The following is an 18,827-nucleotide window of genomic DNA, read 5'->3' as shown; positions in this document are numbered from 1 at the left end:
TACACCCAGGCTGAGCGGCCACCCTCACAGGACAAGCTCTTGTCTGCACTGTCACTCTGTAGTGGTCAGTTGTCAGATACAGACACAAAATTGAAAGCGAGACAACCACAAATCGCGTGTGTCTCGAACTTTTCAGCAACAACAGATGTGAAAACATGGCCTCACGCTCAGACTGTTCTAATGTCAATGTTTGGCTGAAGAGGATTTTATTTTCTTTGCCTTGGAAAATAAATTCACGTGACGTGGGCCAGGAATACTTGTTGGGAAATAACGATTGTGGTAACTTGCCCTAGACAGGGAGATGAGGACATGATGGCAGCCATGCCAGTTCTTGGCATCTGCTTGCCTTGAGACATGCTCTGGGCTCTATTTCAGCCACTGTGTAGTGACCAAGGCAGAAAGTGAAGGGAGAGCTCTCTCCCATTACCTCAATGCAGTCTCACATTCAGCGTCAGCCAACACACCCCAAACCCAGGTGCTGCCTTGTTTCCCTGACAACCACTTCAGTCTACCAGGGCAGGTCATATCCACGTCATGGGTAGGTACGACAGAATGTGTGCTTCTCTGGCTTGGTGTAAATGGGGGGAAAGAAAGAGGTCACTTATTCAGTATGTCTAACACCATTCCACACTGGATTTACCCAAGATGTTCCTGCAAACTTCTCAGAAATCAATCTCATGTCCACGTTCTGCTCAAACAAAACCTTCATCATTTATTACCAATACAACATAAAGTAAAGGCTCACAAATGACAATCTAGTAACATGGCTTAAATAACACCATCATTTGTTATAACTTACATTAGTGCTTGATTTTCTCTTACCATAGCTCTTTAAAAATAATTTTTAAAAGTGGGGGGGGGCACACACCTTTAATCCCAACACTTAGAAGGCAGAGAAAGGCAGGCAGATCTCGAAGGTCTAGGCCAGCCTGGTCGACCTGGTCTAGGCCAGCCTGGTCGACCTGTTCTAGCATGTTCCAGGCTAGCTAGAGTTACAAAGTAAGACCCTGTTTCCAAAAAAGAAAGGGAAAAAAAAGTGCATGACTCTTTTGGGTAATACTCTTTAAACAATGTCATTGTTCTAAGTCTTAACTCGGTAATTTCTAGATGGCCTCAGACAAGTGTAAATAGTACTGAACTCCAGTTCACAATATTATCTGTCCTCATGGAGCAAAGCGTCTGCCCCCAACAGATCTGCCACAGTAGAAAACGATTCCCTGATGCACTAACATCGCAATCACTACTGTGTACGCACTGAACACCACATGGCAGTGAGCAGTCCCATGCTCGGGCCACTGAACCATGACCAACTTCTCCCAAGAGACAACTTTGGTTGACAAACTGAGGTCATAGAGCCACAAGAGTCAAGTGCCAAGGTGGAGATGGTGGCAAGAGTAACTGCAGCAGCATGGCAGGTTCTGTTCCTGGCATGGTTTGAGGTATCCCTTTTCCTTCTGTGGCAAAGTCCTCTGAAGTTTCCGGAGCAGGATTCCACTTGGTCAAAATGATACCATGTCCTGACAGATCTCCCATTAGGCCTGCTGTGACCAGAGGAACCGGTCACACTTCTCAAGCATGGCTTGTATCAGCGCTCTGAAATTCCACAGAAGGAAACAAGCAAATTCAGTCGTCCTAGTTCATTCTTAATAGCAAAGCAAAAACTCTAAAGACTAAAGAGGACTCAAAACACTGTGATAAAAGACAAAGGCTGAAACCAGCAGAGAGCTGGGAACATCATCATTCGGGAACTGGAATGTTGCCAGGCATAGAAGAGGTCTCGGGTTCAATGCCCAGTGTTGGGAAAAAAGGAAGCGATCAACAAAATGAACAAGCAATCTGGAATGAGAGAAAGTACATGCAAATCCTACCTGGTAAGAGGCATCTAGATATTTAGAATATGGTGGAATTCCACAGCTAAATTAGCAACCTGACTCTAAAATGGCAATAGACTTAGCTATTTCTCCAAGGATGATTTCAAAGCTGGTAAGCACAAATATTCATTCAGCATCACTACCAGTTGAGAAGCTCTTCTCAAATCTAAAACCTCTGAAACCTGGAATACTTCCGTTCCCAGGTCTATTAGCTATGGGATACTCAACCTATATTGTTATCATTCTACTTTGATGAGGCATCTGGGATGCTCCAACTCAACAGAAAGTGGAACGATGGTTGTCAGGGGTATGGGAATGAAGGCCTGTTTAATAGCTCTGGCCCATCAATTCAGAGGAAAATAGACTAGAAACTGGCTGCACAGCAACCTGCACACACTGAATCACTAAATGCTCTAGACAGCAAATTTCACATGGATTTGCTTTCTTTTTTTTTCTTTTCCTTTTTTTTAAGACAGGTAGTTGCCAGGCGGTGGTGGCGCATGCCTTTAATCCCAGCACTCGAGAGGCAGAGGCAGGCGGATCTCTGAGTTCGAGGCCAGCCTGGGCTACCAAATGAGTCCCAGGAAAGGCGCAAAGCTACACAGAGAAACCTTGTTTCGGGAAAAAAAAAAAAAAAAAAGACAGGTAGTTAATGCTATACAGACCAGGCTGGCCTTGAACTGCTGATCCTCCTGTCTCAGCCACCCCAGAGCTGAGATTACAGGTGTGTGCCATCACACTTGCCTATGGTTTGTTGTTGTTGTTTTGTTTTTTTTCTACAACATCTATTTTAACACAAATAGAAAAAGAAAAACTTGAGTAAAATAAGTGTGTGTGTGTGTGTGTGTGTTTGTGTGTGTGTGTGTGTGTGTGTGTGTGTGTGTGTGTGTGTAATATTTAAGTAAATAGTTTTGCTTTGTGTTTTAAACTGGATATTGAATTCAGGGCTTCATGCATGATAAATAAATGCTCTGCCACTGAGCCACATGCCCCGCCTCTTTTCACTTTTGAGACGGGATTTCACTAAATCCCCTGTGTCTTTGAACTCATGGTTCTCCTGCCTTGGCCTACTAGGCAGCAAGCTCACAGACCTGTATCAATACCATTCTTAGAGAACTGAGGATGCATGGTAGTGGGACACTCACACTAAGCTGAAGAGTACCTTGATCATGCTGATGAGTAAAATTTTACTTTGGCCTCTTCATTTACACCATAATCAGCAGATGTGTCTCAGTCTCCTCGTGTGCTAGTGAGGGGTTGAGACTACATGATCTCTGCACTCCCATCTACCTACTGCTGAAAGTCTGTGCAAGTCTACATGTGCATCACAGACAGTGTACGGCAGCCTGGCATTACCTCTGTCTTCTCTCAGCGATCCTCAGGATGTCACAGGTTCTGGTAAACTTTGCCGACAACTCAAGGGCTAGACCACATTCCTGTAGCAGTGACCAAGCCCGATCTGGGCCCATGGCCTTAGCTAACAAGAGTGCCACATTCTCCACATTGATGGGGGCAGGCCCATCACTGAGGCTCCCATTCAGTGACTCCTGAGGAGTTGGCCTCGTGCTCTTGTTCTGTAGTAGATGTAGGAGAAGCTTCCATTCCTCCAAGGTCTCAGGGATCCACCCTGCACGCAGAAACACAGCGCATACAGGCTCCATACATGAAACGTGAGAACTGTAAGAACACTTAAGACCAAACAAAGACATTCAAGAACAGGGTCTCTTCACTTCAGCACAAACCTTCCAAACACACAGAATTAAAATCACCCTCAAGCTTCCTGGATATGCAACAAGGAACAAAACAGAATCAACCTCCACACTCCTGCAGCAATCAGGTTATAAAGGCTTACACAGATGAACAAATCACTACTTATGAATCATGTTAAGTATATGAAGGAAAATAATAAGGAACTATAGAACTGCAGGCGTGGTTCAGAGGATCTAAGAGAGGTTCTAACGTGGAAGCAACATCCAAACAAAAGCTAAAGAATGAGACAGGCAGGAGGGCACATGCATGCAGCCTGCATGGCATCTAAACTTGGAGCAGGGGCAAGCGGGGAGGGGAGAGGGCTGCATTTCTGACCCAGGAGACATGGAAGATGATGGGACACAGCAAAGAACCTGCTGAGTTCAGGGGATATCTGAAAAGCTACAGTGCATAAAGGTAAGAGTGTGCAGTGAGGATAAGACGATAGGTCAGGTCCACGGGAATACTTAACAGTATAAACTGTATATGAGTTCATACAAGGGCTTTCAGGGAGGAAGCTACATCGCTCAGCTGTTTCTAAGATTTAATTTACTGTTTGGTGTGTGCGCGCGCGCGTGTGCGCGCGCGTGCGCGCACGTGCATGTGTATATGAGAGCATGTGTGCAGGTGTCCACAGAAGCCAGAAAAGGGTGTTAAAGTCCATGGAACTAGGATTATAGGCAAGTATGATCCACCCAACATGAGGTGATGGAAACCACTCTGGCCTTCTGCAAGAACACCAAGTGTTCTTCCCTGCTCAGCCATCTTGCCAGCCCTCTTTTTCTTTTTCTTTTTTTTTTAAAGACTCATTCTAGCTGCTGAACAGAAAGAGCTTTAAAGTGGGCAAGAATGAAAGGCAGATGTGCAGTTCTGAGACTACCTATCCCAAGAGTTATCTCACTTACAACAACATGTAAAAACATGGAGTATAGTGCTTAAAACAGCAAGCAGTTGTTAAATAGAAACAAAGCCATAATATACCAAAGACAAGGCAAGGCCCCCACAATTTTAACAGTTATCTAAACTATGTAGACAACCTCTAAAATGTTCAAATTTGCTTACTGAAAAGTGAGGAGAGACTTCCAGAACACCACAATGAGGAGTTACATTTGGAATTTACATACCATTGTCCCCTTCCATCAGGCTTATGTCATTCAGATACACAATGTTGGTGAAGCCCTCCCTCCTCCTCTCCAGCTCCAGACAGAGTGTCAGATATCCAGGCCAGAAACTTAAAGGGAACAAAGTTGATAAAAAGGAGTAAGTGCAGTGGATGTGCATGAACTGCACTGACCATATTAGCCACATGTGGTCATTAAAGCTTAAGGTCAAAGTAAATAAAAATTAAAACTCAGAGGTAATTTGTTGCTGTTAAGACAATCCTTTTCTTTTTTTTTTTTTTTTTTTTTTTTTTTTGGATTTTTTCAAAACAGTTTCACTGTGTAGTCCTGGCTATCCTGGAACTCCCTCTGTAGACCAGTTTGGCCTTGAACTCAAATTCTGCCTGCCTCTGCTTCCTAAGTGCTGGGATTAAAGGCATGCACTACCACCAGCTAGTGTTAAGTCTTTTTTAAAAGATTTATTTATTTAAAGGAACTTTAAATTTTTTATGGATATGGGTATTTTGCCTACACGAATGTCTGTGTATCAAATGTATGCCTGTTGTCCAACAAGCCCAGAAATAGGTAATGGAACTGGAGTTATAGAGAGTTGTGAACTGCCATGTGAGTGCTGGGAATTGAACCTGGGTCCTCTAGAAAGTACTCTTCACCCCTCAGCCATCTTCCCAATCCCAAGATTTACTTAAGTATGTATTTATTCATTTATTTATTGCTTTGTTGGTTTTTTTGTTTTGTTTTGAGATAGGGTTTCTCTGTGTAGCCCTGAGTGTCTAGAACTCACTGTGTAGACCTGGTCTCAAACTCACAAAGATCCACCTTCCTCTGCCTCCCAAGTACTGGGATTAAAGGTGTGCACCACTCCAGCCCAGCCCAAGATTTATTTTTATATTTTGTATGTGTGTTTGTCTACATATATGTGCATAATGTACAAGCCTGGTGTCCCCAAAGGCCAGAAGAGAGCATCAGATCCCCTGGAACTAGAATTACATCAGTTGTGAATCTTCATGTAGATGCTAGGAATTGAACCTAGATCCTTAGCAAGAGCAACAAGTGTTCTTAATCACTGAGCCACCTCTCTAGTCCCTAAAAATCAGTTTTGTAGTTAAAAATTGGTGATTGCATGTGGCTGGTGGCTAGGGGGCGTGCAGTAGAATATTTCCATTATCACACAAACTTCTACTCCAGAGCCTTGATCTAGTGCACTTAATAAATAAAGCTTTATGTACTTTGCAAGTAGTTTCGTTTTTTAATTTTATTTGCTTTATGTCTATGGCTGCTTTGCCTGCATGTATACATATATGTACCACATGTGAGTCTGGTGCCTCGGGAGGCTGGAAGAGGATGTCAGATCCATTGGAATTGGAGCTACAGATGGTTGTGCTGAGAATTAAACCTGGATCCTCTGTAAGAAAAGCCAGTGCTCTTAACCCCTGAACCATATTGTTAGCCCCTCCTTTTTAAGTTTTACCATTCAATACAAAAACAGAATGCTTGTCTCCAAATCTCATTCCATGGACTTTCTCCTTGGTGGGCTCCCTAATCACCAACCCCTCATCCTGTAATAATTCACACAATCTCTTCCTGTAGGATTTCCTTTCTCGTGGATGACACTAGGAATCATCTCAGGAGAGTCTAAAAGAGGGCCAGAGATAGTTCAGCAGGTTACGGCATTGCTGCCAACCTTGACAATCCAAGTCCTATCCCCGGGACCCGTAGGGCAGAGAAGAGAACAAACTCTAGAAGACTGTTCTCTGACCTCCACAAAGACGACATGCATGCACCTGCCCCCTCCTCAACATTAAATTAAAAATCAAACAAACTACTATTTATTATTTAAGTCCAAAGAGTATCTCATGATCTCACCACCTGCCACCAGTCTCATCCTTCATTATCAATGAATAAATAAGTACCACATAGTTGCCATTGCATGAATTCCCTCTAAGGGAAAAGAAAGACAAAGGTCCCTCTAAAAGACACTGTTTCAGGTGGAGCAGAAGTCAAGACTACCAGACAGTGACTGACCCTCTCATCAGTGGTGTCAGTTTTTCATCCTCCTGCTGCCTCCCTCAGCAGACCCTCCCCACTCCACAGCCTTCAGGGCTGACTCCCAATCTCCCTTCCTCTGGAGCCCTTCACCAGAAAACCTACTCTGATCTCCCCCTTCTTGCAAATCTTTTATCTATTCTAACTGGTGTGGAAACAATATGTAATGGCCTGAGAACTGGCTCTAGCAACTGGGCAGAAGGAATACAAAGAACTCACATGGGCCATTCTCTCCTTACAATACAGGAATAAAATTTCAAAGAAAGATAATGGTTACTATCACTTAAAACATAGGGCTGGAGAGATGGCTCAGGAGTTAAGATCACTGGCTGAGCCAGGCAGTGGTGGCGCACACCTTTAATCCCAGCACTAGGGAGGCAGAGGCAGGTGGATCTCTGTGAGTTCGAGGCCAGCCTGGTCTATAAAGCGAGTTCCAGGAAAGGTGCAAAGTTACACAGAGAAACTCTGTCTCAAAAAAACAAAACAAAACAAAAAAAGATCGTTGGCTGCTCTTGCTGACGACCTGGGTTCCACTTAGCACCCACATGGTGACTCACAACTGTCTATAACTCCAGTCCCAGCAAGTCTTGATGTCCTCTTCTGACCTCTGTAGTGCAGACATTCATGTATGCAAAATGGCCATACACAGAAAGTAAAAACTATAGTGTTAAAAAAAGTGCATTGATGTTTAAGTATCATATTGAATCCTTGCATAATAAAGCACACCAATGCTAGACCTTGACTAGAAGCTTATTTGTGGATCTCAACCTCCAGACCAGCATATGTAAACATCCTCACTTACCCATAGGTCTTACAGATGTCAGTCATTTTCTCTTTGGTTGTAAAGTCTGCAGGAAGTTTAATCAGAAGGAGGATCAACTGACTATAACCCCAGGAAAGCAAGTGTGAATGTGGCCTATGAAATGAAAAAGTAAAGATAATTAGATAGGAAATAAACTCTAGAAAGTACTTTGTAGTCATCTAATGGGGAGACTACAGTTGAAGCGTATACCATTATTATAATTTCCAAATATTTCTATCTTGCTTTTTAAAAAATTAAAAATAGCTCCTTTTCTTATAACTTGCTCATTTCAAAATGAAAAAACAACAACTGTGGTGATATTTTATTTGTGCTGAAATGTGGTGATATTTTATTTGTGCTTTAATAAATAAAGCTTGCCTAGAGATCAGAGGAAAAAGGCCAGCCATTATAAGTAAACAAAGAAGTCAGGGAGCTGTAGCACAGGTGTGTTCAAGGCCACATTAGGGAATGGAGGCAGGTGTGGTGACACACGCCTTTAATCCCAGTACTAAACATGCCTTTAATCCCAGTACTAACCACAGAGGTCTGGAGGTCTGTACAGACAGACAGAAAGTGACAGAGCTGTGTAGGAAGAGGAAGTGATGTAGCTGGCCTAAAAGAGCCAATAAGAGAACAGAACAGAAACATATAAACGTAAGTATACAGGAAGAAGCTTTCTTTGAAAGCTGCCGACTTGGCAAGGTGAGGTTAGCTCACAGTTTGCCCTATTCCTCAGATCTTTCTCTCAGACTTTAATCCAAATTTCTGGCTCCGTGTTATTTATTTATTAAGACCATTTAGAAATTCTTGTTACAAACAACAACAATAATAACAAAACAAAAATAGGGACTGGGGTGTAACTCAGTGACTGCCTAGCATGCAGGTACTGAATTTAATGCTACTACTGTACCGATTTAATTCAATTTAATCCTAATACCTTGATTCCATCACCCACAGCCACTGCTGTCTTCCTAGGGTTTTGCTGAGGAGTAAATCAAATAAAATAGGCATTTGACAAGAGGCAGTGCTTTCAAAAGGCTTCCCTTAGAGGAGAATACAGGACTGTTTCCGAGTCATGTACTGGTGTTCATTTTTTCACAGACTCTATTTTTCAAATCCTCAGGGCACATTTACAAATTAATTGACACATTTTTGAAAGAAAATACACACACACACACACACACACACACACACACAGGGTTTTTTTGTCCTTTAAAATGGGCTAATCCAGGGTTCACTGTGGGTCTCCAAAAGAACTGCAGGGAGGCTAGTTTAATTCTTTGAAGTTATGTGCAAATTTTTACACGAATGTGCATTTTTCTGAAAGAAACTGTGAGATCTTTACAGGGTCTGTAACCTCTCAGTATTCAGAACTACGAGAATGTACATGGATACACAATTTTGTTACTCCCAGTATTTGGTTAAGTTTTTCTACTGCTGTTCCTAAAGTGAGCCTGGACGCTACAAAGGAAAATATCAGTTCCACTTTGAGGGAAGGTTCACAGAGGAGGACTGCTTACCTGGGATGTCCTTCATCATCTACTGTACTTGTGCTTGGCGGAGCATCATGGGACACTGCCAAAAGCAGCCAGTCAAGTCTTAAAGATTCTGGTTGTAGAAGGAACTCAAGGAAGGATGGCCTGAGAACAAGTTGGGGAGAAATAACATCGATCTTCATGAGGGAAAACAAAGTGTGTGGATGTAAAGAAAATGATAAAGGATAACTTGGAAGCTCCTCTACCACAAACGGCTAGATGCTAGTGAGACTATCAGTCCACTAAATGAGTGAGCAAGCTGTAAGGCAATGAGGAAAAAGCGACAGGGAGGTGGGAAAGAGGGTGTGAGCACGAGAGTGGGGAAGGAGGGGCCCGAGTGGCAAACATGGAAAAGGAAGAGCTTCCAGACTTATCATTAATCGGGAGTTTAGTGTCATGGAGAGGACAAATGATGGCCCGGCCTGAAAGAAAAGCAGGAACAGAGATCCACTCCCGAAAGCCGGGCTACTGCAAGGAAAAGCATCACTGGCATGGGAAGGAGAATCAGCTTTGGCTGAACCCCTGCTGAGTCAAGAATTTATTTGCTTTTTGAAGATTATTTATTTTTATTTTATGTGTGTGTGTTGCCTGCATGTAAATGCACCATATGTATGTAGTACCTCAGGCCACTCAGATCTCCATAACTACAGTTACAGACTGTTGTGAGTTGTCATGTAAATGCTGGGAATGGAACCTGGGACCCCTGCAAGAGCAGCAAGTGCTCCTATCTGCTTAGCCATCTCTCCAGCATGGAGGATTTAATTTTACACGGAGAACCTGAGACTCTCTCAGACAGGAGGTGAAGTGTGGTATGTGTGCATCTGTGGTGTACGCTGTGCAGGAGAAGGGGGGTAAAGTGTGTGCTGGGGCGGTATAAAACTGCCCAAATCCTCATCTTCCACAGTAGGTGCCTGAACCTCCTGATAGCTGGCAGTGAAAATGTGACAACTGAATGGGATACAATAGAAACAATGCTCCACCTAAAACAGAGACTACACAGGCCTTCTCACCACTGATCTTCAGGCCTTGACTTCACCAGACTGTCTAGATAGGCCAAAAACTGAGCAGGATGATGACGGCAAAGATGTGCGATGTCTGAAGGTGAGATGGATGGATAAAACTTGATGAAGGCTCGAAGGGCAGACTCCCCAAATCTATCATACAATCTGCATTTGAAAACAGAGCACATCAGTCTCCAACTTCAATGCCATAGTAAGATTTGTTATACTATGGACTCACTAGAAATAAAAGTAAATATTCTAATAAGAAGCTGCACAATATGCAAAGTGAGTCAAACTTTAGATACTAAGCCATAAAAACACTGCAGATGTTTAGGGTCCCACAAACAACAAACAGGACAACCTACCGGGTGGCAAATGCAATCAACAAGGGACTATCTGAAGGGACCGAGCCATCCAGTAACTGTAACCCTGTGGGCAGGTCTCCTTCCTCCATCTCCGAGTATGCAGGATTAGAACTTGCCATTTCTGAAAGGAAAAAAAAAACAGAAAACAGTCTTTCCCTTCACCTCTTTGCTGCAAATATTCTTGGATACGTTGATTCAACTGTCACTAGCTAGGGCAAGGCCCCAATATTTGTTAAGCATTGCAGAAAACAAAACAAAACCTACCAGGATATAATCTCAACTTTTCAAGGCCATTAAGTCAAATTGGGAAACAAAACTTACTAGAATTTTTATTTTTGGGTTTGTGTGTGCTGGGGTACCTAGAGGTCAGAATGGAGCATTGGATCCCCTGGATCTGGAGTTGTAAGCTATCTGATGTCGATGCCAGGATCAAATTCAGGTCCTCTGCAAGAGCAGCAAGCACTAGCACTTAGCTTCTAAGCCTCCTCTTCAGACTCATGTACTGACATTCTCAGAGGACAAAAGAAGAGTGACTATAAAAGTCACTATTATCCTTGAAAAATAAGTTTATAGGGCTGTGTATCTTATGTGTGTGTGTGTGTGTGTGTATGTGTGTGTATCACAAGCCACATGCATCCAAGTTGCAGCTTCAGTGTTCACAACAGCTAAGAAACCAAACGAGCCTGTATGTCCATCAGCAGATGAATGGATAAAAAAATGTGGTGTACTATAAAGATGGAATTCATGTGGTCATAAAGGAAAATGAAATCGTGACATCTGTGGGAAAATGGATGCAACTGGAAATCATGTTAAGCAAAATAAGCCAGACTCAGAAAGACAAATGCCATGTATTCTCTTACATGGATGAACAGACGAGGAGAACTAGAGGGAACAGGCATCAGCTGGAAAGAGGAAAAGAAAGTCGAAAATGAGTGAGAAAAAGTATGATGACACATGACAATGCCATGATGAAACCCCTTATTTCTATGTCGACCTAGAAAATAACTTTATTATCAATGTGTGTATGTATGATGTGTTTGCATGCATGGGGTGGGAATGCATGCCACCGCGTGCATGTGGAGGTAAGAAGACAACCATGTGGACAGTTTTCTCTCCTTCCATCTTAATGTGAGTTCTGGAGATGGAAGTCACACTTCCAGCCTTGTACAGCAAGTGTTTTTCCCTCAGAAACAGCTCTCTGATCCCCAAAATTAATTAAAAACAAAACAACAAAAACACCCTCCATAACTGGAATATTATCAGACAGGTGGCACCTGTCTAAAAGTCAATGTTCAGCTTCTACTTTAAAAGAAAGCACTTGCCCCCACACTGCTTCCCATTTGTCCGTGTCAGACAAGAACTTATAGAGCTGGAGAAGCAAGGAAAGCTTCATGCTGGGTCCCCCTGAATTCAGCTGCACCCTGCATGCTCTAGCCTGCACTGGTAGAGTAAGCACCAGAGCACTCACAGACTTTTCTGCCAATTTCTAGGGATGAAGTTTGAGTATGATCACACAACAAAGAAAAAGATACAATTTAAGCTAGGAACACTGTCAGACATTCTAACCATTTGAAAAGAAGTATCTTGCTTATGTCACATAAAACACAACCTGTGCTTTTAAGCTTTATATGTGAACTGCAGCAGAATTATAACTATAGATGCATTTTCTAGGAAGCCAAAAAACCCTCAAGTTAGATAATATGCAAGAATGTCACTAACTATAGCAACTGACTGGGCAATGAAGAAAAGTTGTATTGAATGTCTCAGTTGCTGGAGACAATGTGGCATCTGTTACACAAGCAGAATTCTGAAGGAAAAAAAAAAAACTTGGAAAACAGGGTAATATAGCAGAGAAAAGAACAACACATGTGAATATAAGTCTATAAAGATGGACAGCAGCTAGCATGAGCTGCAACCAAGCCTGAGCACTTGGGAGGCAGAGGCAGGCAGAGTTTGAGGCCAGCCTGGTCTACAGAGCATGCTCTGGGACAGCCAAGGCTACACAGAGAAACCCTGTCTCAAAAAAAACAAAACAAACAAACGAGAGAAAGAGAAAGGGAGGGAGGGAGGAAGAGAGATAAAACTAATTCCTTATAATAGAGTAACACAATAAGTCAATATTTGAAAACAATTAAAGCTTAAATGAGTAGAATACAGGACCACTGAGATGGCTCAGTGGAAAAAGATGGCATGCCACAAGGGGAACACTCCTCCACTGTTGGTGGGAATGCAAACTTGTACAACCACTCTGGAAATCAGTATGGCGGTTTCTCAGAAAATTGGGAATAAGTCTTCCTCAAGACCCAGTTATAACACTCTTGGGCATATACCCAAGGAATGCTCAATCTTACCACAAGGACACAAGCTCAACTATGTTCACACCAGCATTATTCGTAATAGCCAGAACCTGGAAACAACCTAGATGCCCCTCAACTGAAGAATGGATAAAGAAAATATGGCACATATACACAATGGAGTACTACTCAGCAGTAAAAAACAATGATATCATGAAATTTGCAGGCAAATGGATGGAACTAGAAAATATCATCTTGAGTGAGGTAACCCAGACTCAGAAGGACAAACATAGTATGTACTCACTCATAAGTAGATACTAAATGTGAGGGAAGGGATGGCCAGACTGCAACCCACAACTCCAGAGAGGCTAGCTAACAGGGAAAGACCCTAGGAGGGACACATGGATGACCCTGTGAAGGAGAAGTGGATGAGATCCATATGAGTGAACTGGGTGTGGGGGGTTGGCAGAGGGTGAGGAGTGGGGGATGAGAACATAGGGAAATGGGAGGGTCAAGCTGGAACAGGGACAGAGTGGGAGGGCAGGGAGGAAGATACCATGATAGATGAGGACATCATGGGAATAGGAAGAGGCAGGGTGCTGGGGAGGCTCTCAGGAATCCACAAGGTTGACCCCACCTTGGTCTGCTGGCAGTGGTCCAGAGGGTTCCTGGACTGGTCTACTCTAGTGATCAGCTTAGCAAATAACCTAGCTGTCATCATAGAGCCTTTGTCCAGTGACTGATGGAGGCAGATACAGAGATCCATGGCCAGGCACCAGGCTGAGCTCTGGGAATCCAGTTGATGAGAGGAGTGATACTGCAGGCAAGGGACGTTGAGACCATGATGGGAGGATGTGCAGAGATGACCGGCCACACTAGTGGAAGCCCATGAACTGTGGACTGGTGGCTGGGGAGCCCCCATGGGACTGGACTAGGCCCTCTGGATGTGGAAGACAGTTGTTTGGCTTGAACTGTTTGAGGGGCACCCAGGCAGGGGGATCAGGATCTGTCCCTGGTGCATGGGCAGGCTTCTGGAACCCGGTGCCTGTGGTGTGACACCTTGCACAGCCTTAGTGCAGTGGGAAGGGGCTTGGACCTACCTAGGCTCAGTGTGCTGGGCTCTGCTGACTCCCCATGGGAGACCTCGATTTGGGGGATGTTGGGATAAGGGGTGGCTTGGGAAAGAGGGCTGAGGGGTGGGAGGAGGGAGGAGGGGGGATCTGTGGATAGTATGTGGAGTAGAAAATTTCTTAATAAAGAAAAAAGAAAGAAAAAAAAAGATGGCATGCCACCAAGTCTAACACCTGAGTTCACACCTGGGGACCCGCATGGCGGAAGGAGAGAACTGATAACCCCAAAGTTATCCTATGATCTCTAAAATGTGCCATGATACACTCAAACATGTATGCAGGCGCGCGCACACACACACACACACACACAAATAAAAAAAATTAAAAAGACTGGAGGGGCTGGAGAGACGGCTCAGTAGTTAAAAGCACTTGCTGCTCTTGAGGAGGACATGGGTTTGGTTTCCATCCACCTACAAGAGGAGGTACACCACCACCTATGACTCCTGCTCCAGGGGATCTGATGCTCTCTTCTGGCTTCTTCACGCACTGCATGCATATGGTATACACACAGACAAAGAGGCACACATATATACACAAAAATACGAATAATTTTATTGTTTTGGGGTTTTTGTTTGTTTTTTTTCAAGACAGGGTTTCTCTGTGTAGCCCTGGCTGTCCTAGAACAAATAAATATTTTTTAAAAAGAGTGAATAGCCGGGCGGTGGTGGCGCACGCCTTTAATCCCAGCACTCGGGAGGCAGAGCCAGGCGGATCTCTATGAGTTCGAGGCCAGCCTGTGCTACCAAGTGAGTTCCAGGAAAGGCGCAAAGCTACACAGAGAAACCCTGTCTTGAAAAACCAAAAAAAAAAAAAGAGTGAATAGCTGGGCATGGTGGTGCACACCTTTAATCCCATCACTTGGGAGGCAGAAACAGGCAGATCTCTGTGAGTTCAAGCCAGCCTGATCTACAAAGCAAGTTCCAGAGCAGCCAAGGATGTTGCACAAAGAAACCCTGTCTCAAAAAAGAAAGAGAGCCCTCTGAATGGGTGAGACAGTTGATTGGCTTGATCTGTTTGGGAGGCATCCAGGCAGTGGGACCAGATCTTGTGCTCATTGCATGAGTTGGCTGTTTGAAACCTGGGGCCTATGCAGGATTGTTTGGCTCGGCCTGGGAGGAGGGGACTAGACCTACCTGGACTGAGTCTACCAGGTTGACCTCAGTCTGTGGGGAAGGCTTTGCCCTGGAGGAGATGGGAATGGGGGGGGGGGAAGGTGAGGGGGACGGGAGGGGGGAGAACAAGGGAATTCGTGGCTGATATGTAGAACTGAATTGTATTGCAAAATAAATTATAAAAAAAAAAAAAAAGAAAGAGAGAGAAAGAGAGAGAGAGAGAGAGAGAGAGAGAGAGAGAGAGAGAGAGAGAGAGAGAGAGAGAGGAAAAGGAAAAGAAGAAAAGAAAAGGAAAGGAAAGGAAAGAAAAAAAAAGGAATGAATAGAAAATAGAAAGCCTGGCCAAAACAGAGTCAAGTTTTCTACTCAAATCTTTTGTTAAGCCCCCACATTATAAAACACCTCACATTTGGTACTGGTACCTGATAATTACCTTTCAGTCCTTCAACAAAAGTGTCCCAAACACAAGGGTTGTTGGTGTAACTTAGCTTGATACTCTCCCTTGCTCTCTTCAAGTCCAGGAGGAAAAAGTACTTCTTTAGGAAATGACAAGCCAGGATCTCAGGAGAGAGTTGCTGTAGAGCACAGTCCACATGTCCACCTATGCTTTCCACTACAGAGGTCAACACATTCAGTTCCAAGCACAGCGTTGTCAACTCCACCAGGTCCTTCTGAAGACTGTTTGCTATGGTGTACGGAGAACATACTCGAAAGTGGTCGCCCAAGGGCTCACTAAAGCTGCTTACAGATTCACAGGCTATATGACCACCAGTTTCTTCAATGCCTAAAGAATTCCCTTTTTCTTCTTCACTATCTTTACCTAATACTCTCTCTTCTGACTCAGTAAGGACGTGCACATCCAGGTTCAATTTCATGGGTAGACTGCTGGTACTGGAAACGCCAGCGAAGTCCTTCAAGGCAAATGTTTTTTCTAACTGTGAAAGCCACTCACGTAAAACTGTTCTTAGTGACTTGGGTTCAAATAAAACCAGAGGGTCCAGTAACTTGGTCCTATACAAAACAGATGAATGTGAAAACAGTCTCATTCGTTCTTAAAAAATAGATTATTTCAGTTTAAACAAACCTAACTGATAAAGCATACTCATCTAGAATAAATGTTGCTTTTGAGTTCTTCAAATGACAATTATCCCAACAAGCCAACAAGACAGACAACACTGACTCTGTAGTACATTACTGATTATTGAACATCCATTGCAAATGAGGCTACTTCTGACCTAGACAGTCAAGACCACTACTGATGCTGTTCAAAGGCCACCCCACTCACATTGCTTCTGCTGTCACTGCTGTGAGTTCTTGAAGGCTGTCTTCTTCAAGAAGTTGACTAATTTCTTTCTCCCTAGAAAAGCATGAAAAAGAAATAATCCTATTCACACGTGTTAGGGTCAACCAAAGCTTTCTTGGACCAAGACTTCTACTGCTTGTTAAATGGCAAGTGTGCCATACGTTACATTGCCTTAAAGAGTCTTTCATTTCATTATCTTCATCAAATGTTCCACTCTTATTCATTACACAATGGCACATCCTAGAACTGACAGACCATACAGCATTAATGACATAAAGTTACAAGCTAGTGAGAAGAGCTAGTAGGACCTGGATCTCAGTCATCTCCTCTTAATCTAACACTCCTCTGACAGTCCAGGAATGTGACAAGATAACAGAGAGGGAGAAAGGTGAACGAGATATGAAACTCAAAATCTGTCTCAACAGAGTTAATTCTTTGTAAACTATGGAATTTGCAGTTTCTGAGCTACGCAATAATCTTCAGTAGGCAGTATCATACATACAGGGTCTCCCACAGTACAGTCTATGACTTCTTCACACTGGTAGTTCCCCTAGGATTCCAGACTCAGACACAAGGCTTACTCAGTGTCTTCCTCCAGAGGGCAGGTAACTGCACTCACTTCCTCTTCATGTACTTGGTCAACATCCTTAGATTCAAATGTCTCTTTCAGCTCTGGGCTTGTGTGAAAGGTGCCAATCTTCTCAGTAGTTTTACGCACAAAGCTAGAAACACTGGAAGTCAGATAACAAAAACCTAACATGAAAATATATCAACACTGTCAAGAGTGAAAACTCTGGTTCCTGATGTTTCTGTTTCCATTAGTACTACAAAACCAGCCCGAGCTTAACAACAAGACAGACTGCTCATAACAATTTCTCTAATCAACCACATTTCTCATGAGGTTCATAAAAACTTACAATAAGGTGATTCATTGTGTTTATAAAACTGTCCTGAGGCTAGTGAGTCAATGCTAAAGGGAAGGTCTCTCATCCAGCTGTCTCTTCAATGCAATGTCTCCTTCAACTCAGGTAAATTAAGCATGTGATTATCAGCCACTTCCTGGTCAGAGAATAACAAGGAACAGACCCTTCTTCTTGTATATTATTACAGGACCAGCCTCAATAATATACTTCCCAGGCGCTCAGAAGAGAAACTACAAATGGCGAGAATTATTTTTGGGAAAAGAATCTAAGCACACCAAGCTCTTTGTTCATCTACTTTATTCCTCTAGGATAAAATCCTATCTACACAGCTACAGTTCTGTTCTCATGCCTAGCTCCTTTCTTGCCTGATTTCTCTCTACACTTATCTGCTGTCTTCTCTAATTCTCTCATCTTAATTCTGCCTCATCTAGGTCTTTCTCATCTCATTCTTACCCATCTAGTACTTTCCCATCTGGCTCTTCCTCATCTTCCATCTCGTCCTTTATGTTTCCTTATAACTCTAAGTTCTCCTGTCCCTGAGGTATCCAGTTATAAATCCAAGCAATAGCGATCCTCTTGCAGAGCCAGGTCACCAGGCTTGAATTCTTATGGGGTCATAAAGGCAGGTAAGAATTTTCCTCAGGCAGTGACATCAGGCTTTCTTTTACAACCCAAAAATGGAAGTGGTAAAGGAGGAGGTCAATTGAGAGCTAATGATTCGTTAGTATATCAAGAAGGGGATCTATGTGCTCAGTCTACATTCCTAGAAGTGGTTAGGTAAGAAGTTAGGGGTCTATAAAGTTAGTAATAGAAAAGGAGGATCTCAGATTGCACAAGAAATAAAGCTATCCACCTGACCTAGGGAACAGGTGTCATTTCCACAAGGGTGTTACCTTACTTACTTCAGGAGATTGTTTGGCCTTGGATGCTTAATAGGTATTTTAGATAAATACACTGTTAGAAGTTCTTGGAAGCATACAAGAAAGTCATTGTAGGAACCAGCTAAATATATATACAAAAGCTAAACTATCACCAAGACCATTTAAGCCATGGCTTGACCTTCAGAAAAGTCCTAGTCCTTGACTTTTCCAAGTAGTAGCTTTTGTGATAGTAGCTGAGTTCCATTACATTTTCCTGCGGCTTGTAGTAACTTCTACAAAAAGAATGTGTACCCAGCAGGACTAGGGCAACTAGCTGGGCAGAAGATACATCTCTCTCATTCTCGGTGCCAAGACTGGTTCCATACACAAACTAGAAATAATTCTCAAAAACCTCCAATTTGGGAACTGGAGAGATGGCTCAATGCTTAAGAGCACTGAGTGCTCTTCCAGAGGTCCTGAGTTTGATTCCCAGCAACCACATGGTGGCTCACAACCATCTATAATGGGATCTGATATCTGATGCCCTCTTCTGGCCTGCAGGTATATATGCAGAGCACTCAGACATAAAACATAAATAAATATTTTTTTAAAAAATCTCCAATTCTCCCAGGTGTGATGGCATGCTTTTAACCTCATTCAGGAGGCAGAGGCAGGTGAATCTCTGCGAGTTTGAGGCCAGCCCAGTCTACAAATAGAG

General features: G+C 43.2%; 1 protein-coding gene across 6 annotated transcripts in view; it reads right to left on the bottom strand.

Annotated features, from left to right (window-relative positions):
* Positions 1 to 692: 692 nt before the first annotated feature.
* Positions 693 to 18,827, bottom strand: part of Hps5 (HPS5 biogenesis of lysosomal organelles complex 2 subunit 2) — a 44,386-nt gene continuing 26,251 nt past the window's right edge. For 4 of the 6 annotated variants that reach the window (XM_052714302.1, XM_052714301.1, XM_052714305.1 and 1 more), the window contains 10 exons: positions 16,908 to 17,057; positions 16,309 to 16,380; positions 15,457 to 16,034; positions 10,488 to 10,608; positions 10,132 to 10,287; positions 9,107 to 9,226; positions 7,587 to 7,700; positions 4,745 to 4,851; positions 3,228 to 3,498; positions 693 to 1,593 (listed from right to left, as the gene is read on the bottom strand). In XM_052714302.1, coding sequence (XP_052570262.1) covers positions 1,533 to 1,593; positions 3,228 to 3,498; positions 4,745 to 4,851; positions 7,587 to 7,700; positions 9,107 to 9,226; positions 10,132 to 10,287; positions 10,488 to 10,608; positions 15,457 to 16,034; positions 16,309 to 16,380; positions 16,908 to 17,057 — 1,750 coding nt within the window. In that variant the 3' untranslated portion in view covers positions 693 to 1,532. Of the gene's footprint in view, positions 1,594 to 3,227; positions 3,560 to 4,744; positions 4,852 to 7,586; positions 7,701 to 9,106; positions 9,227 to 10,131; positions 10,288 to 10,487; positions 10,609 to 15,456; positions 16,035 to 16,308; positions 16,381 to 16,907; positions 17,058 to 18,827 lie in introns of those variants that run through there. The other 2 variants (XM_052714306.1, XM_052714307.1) reach the window with 2 other exon arrangements.

Source organism: Peromyscus californicus, unplaced genomic scaffold (assembly GCF_007827085.1).
Source record: "Peromyscus californicus insignis strain IS unplaced genomic scaffold, ASM782708v3 Scaffold_4__1_contigs__length_199733344, whole genome shotgun sequence".
NCBI classification, from domain to species: Eukaryota; Metazoa; Chordata; class Mammalia; order Rodentia; family Cricetidae; genus Peromyscus; species Peromyscus californicus.
Note: the sequence above shows the minus strand (reverse complement) of the source record. Positions and strands in the feature narration are given on the sequence as shown.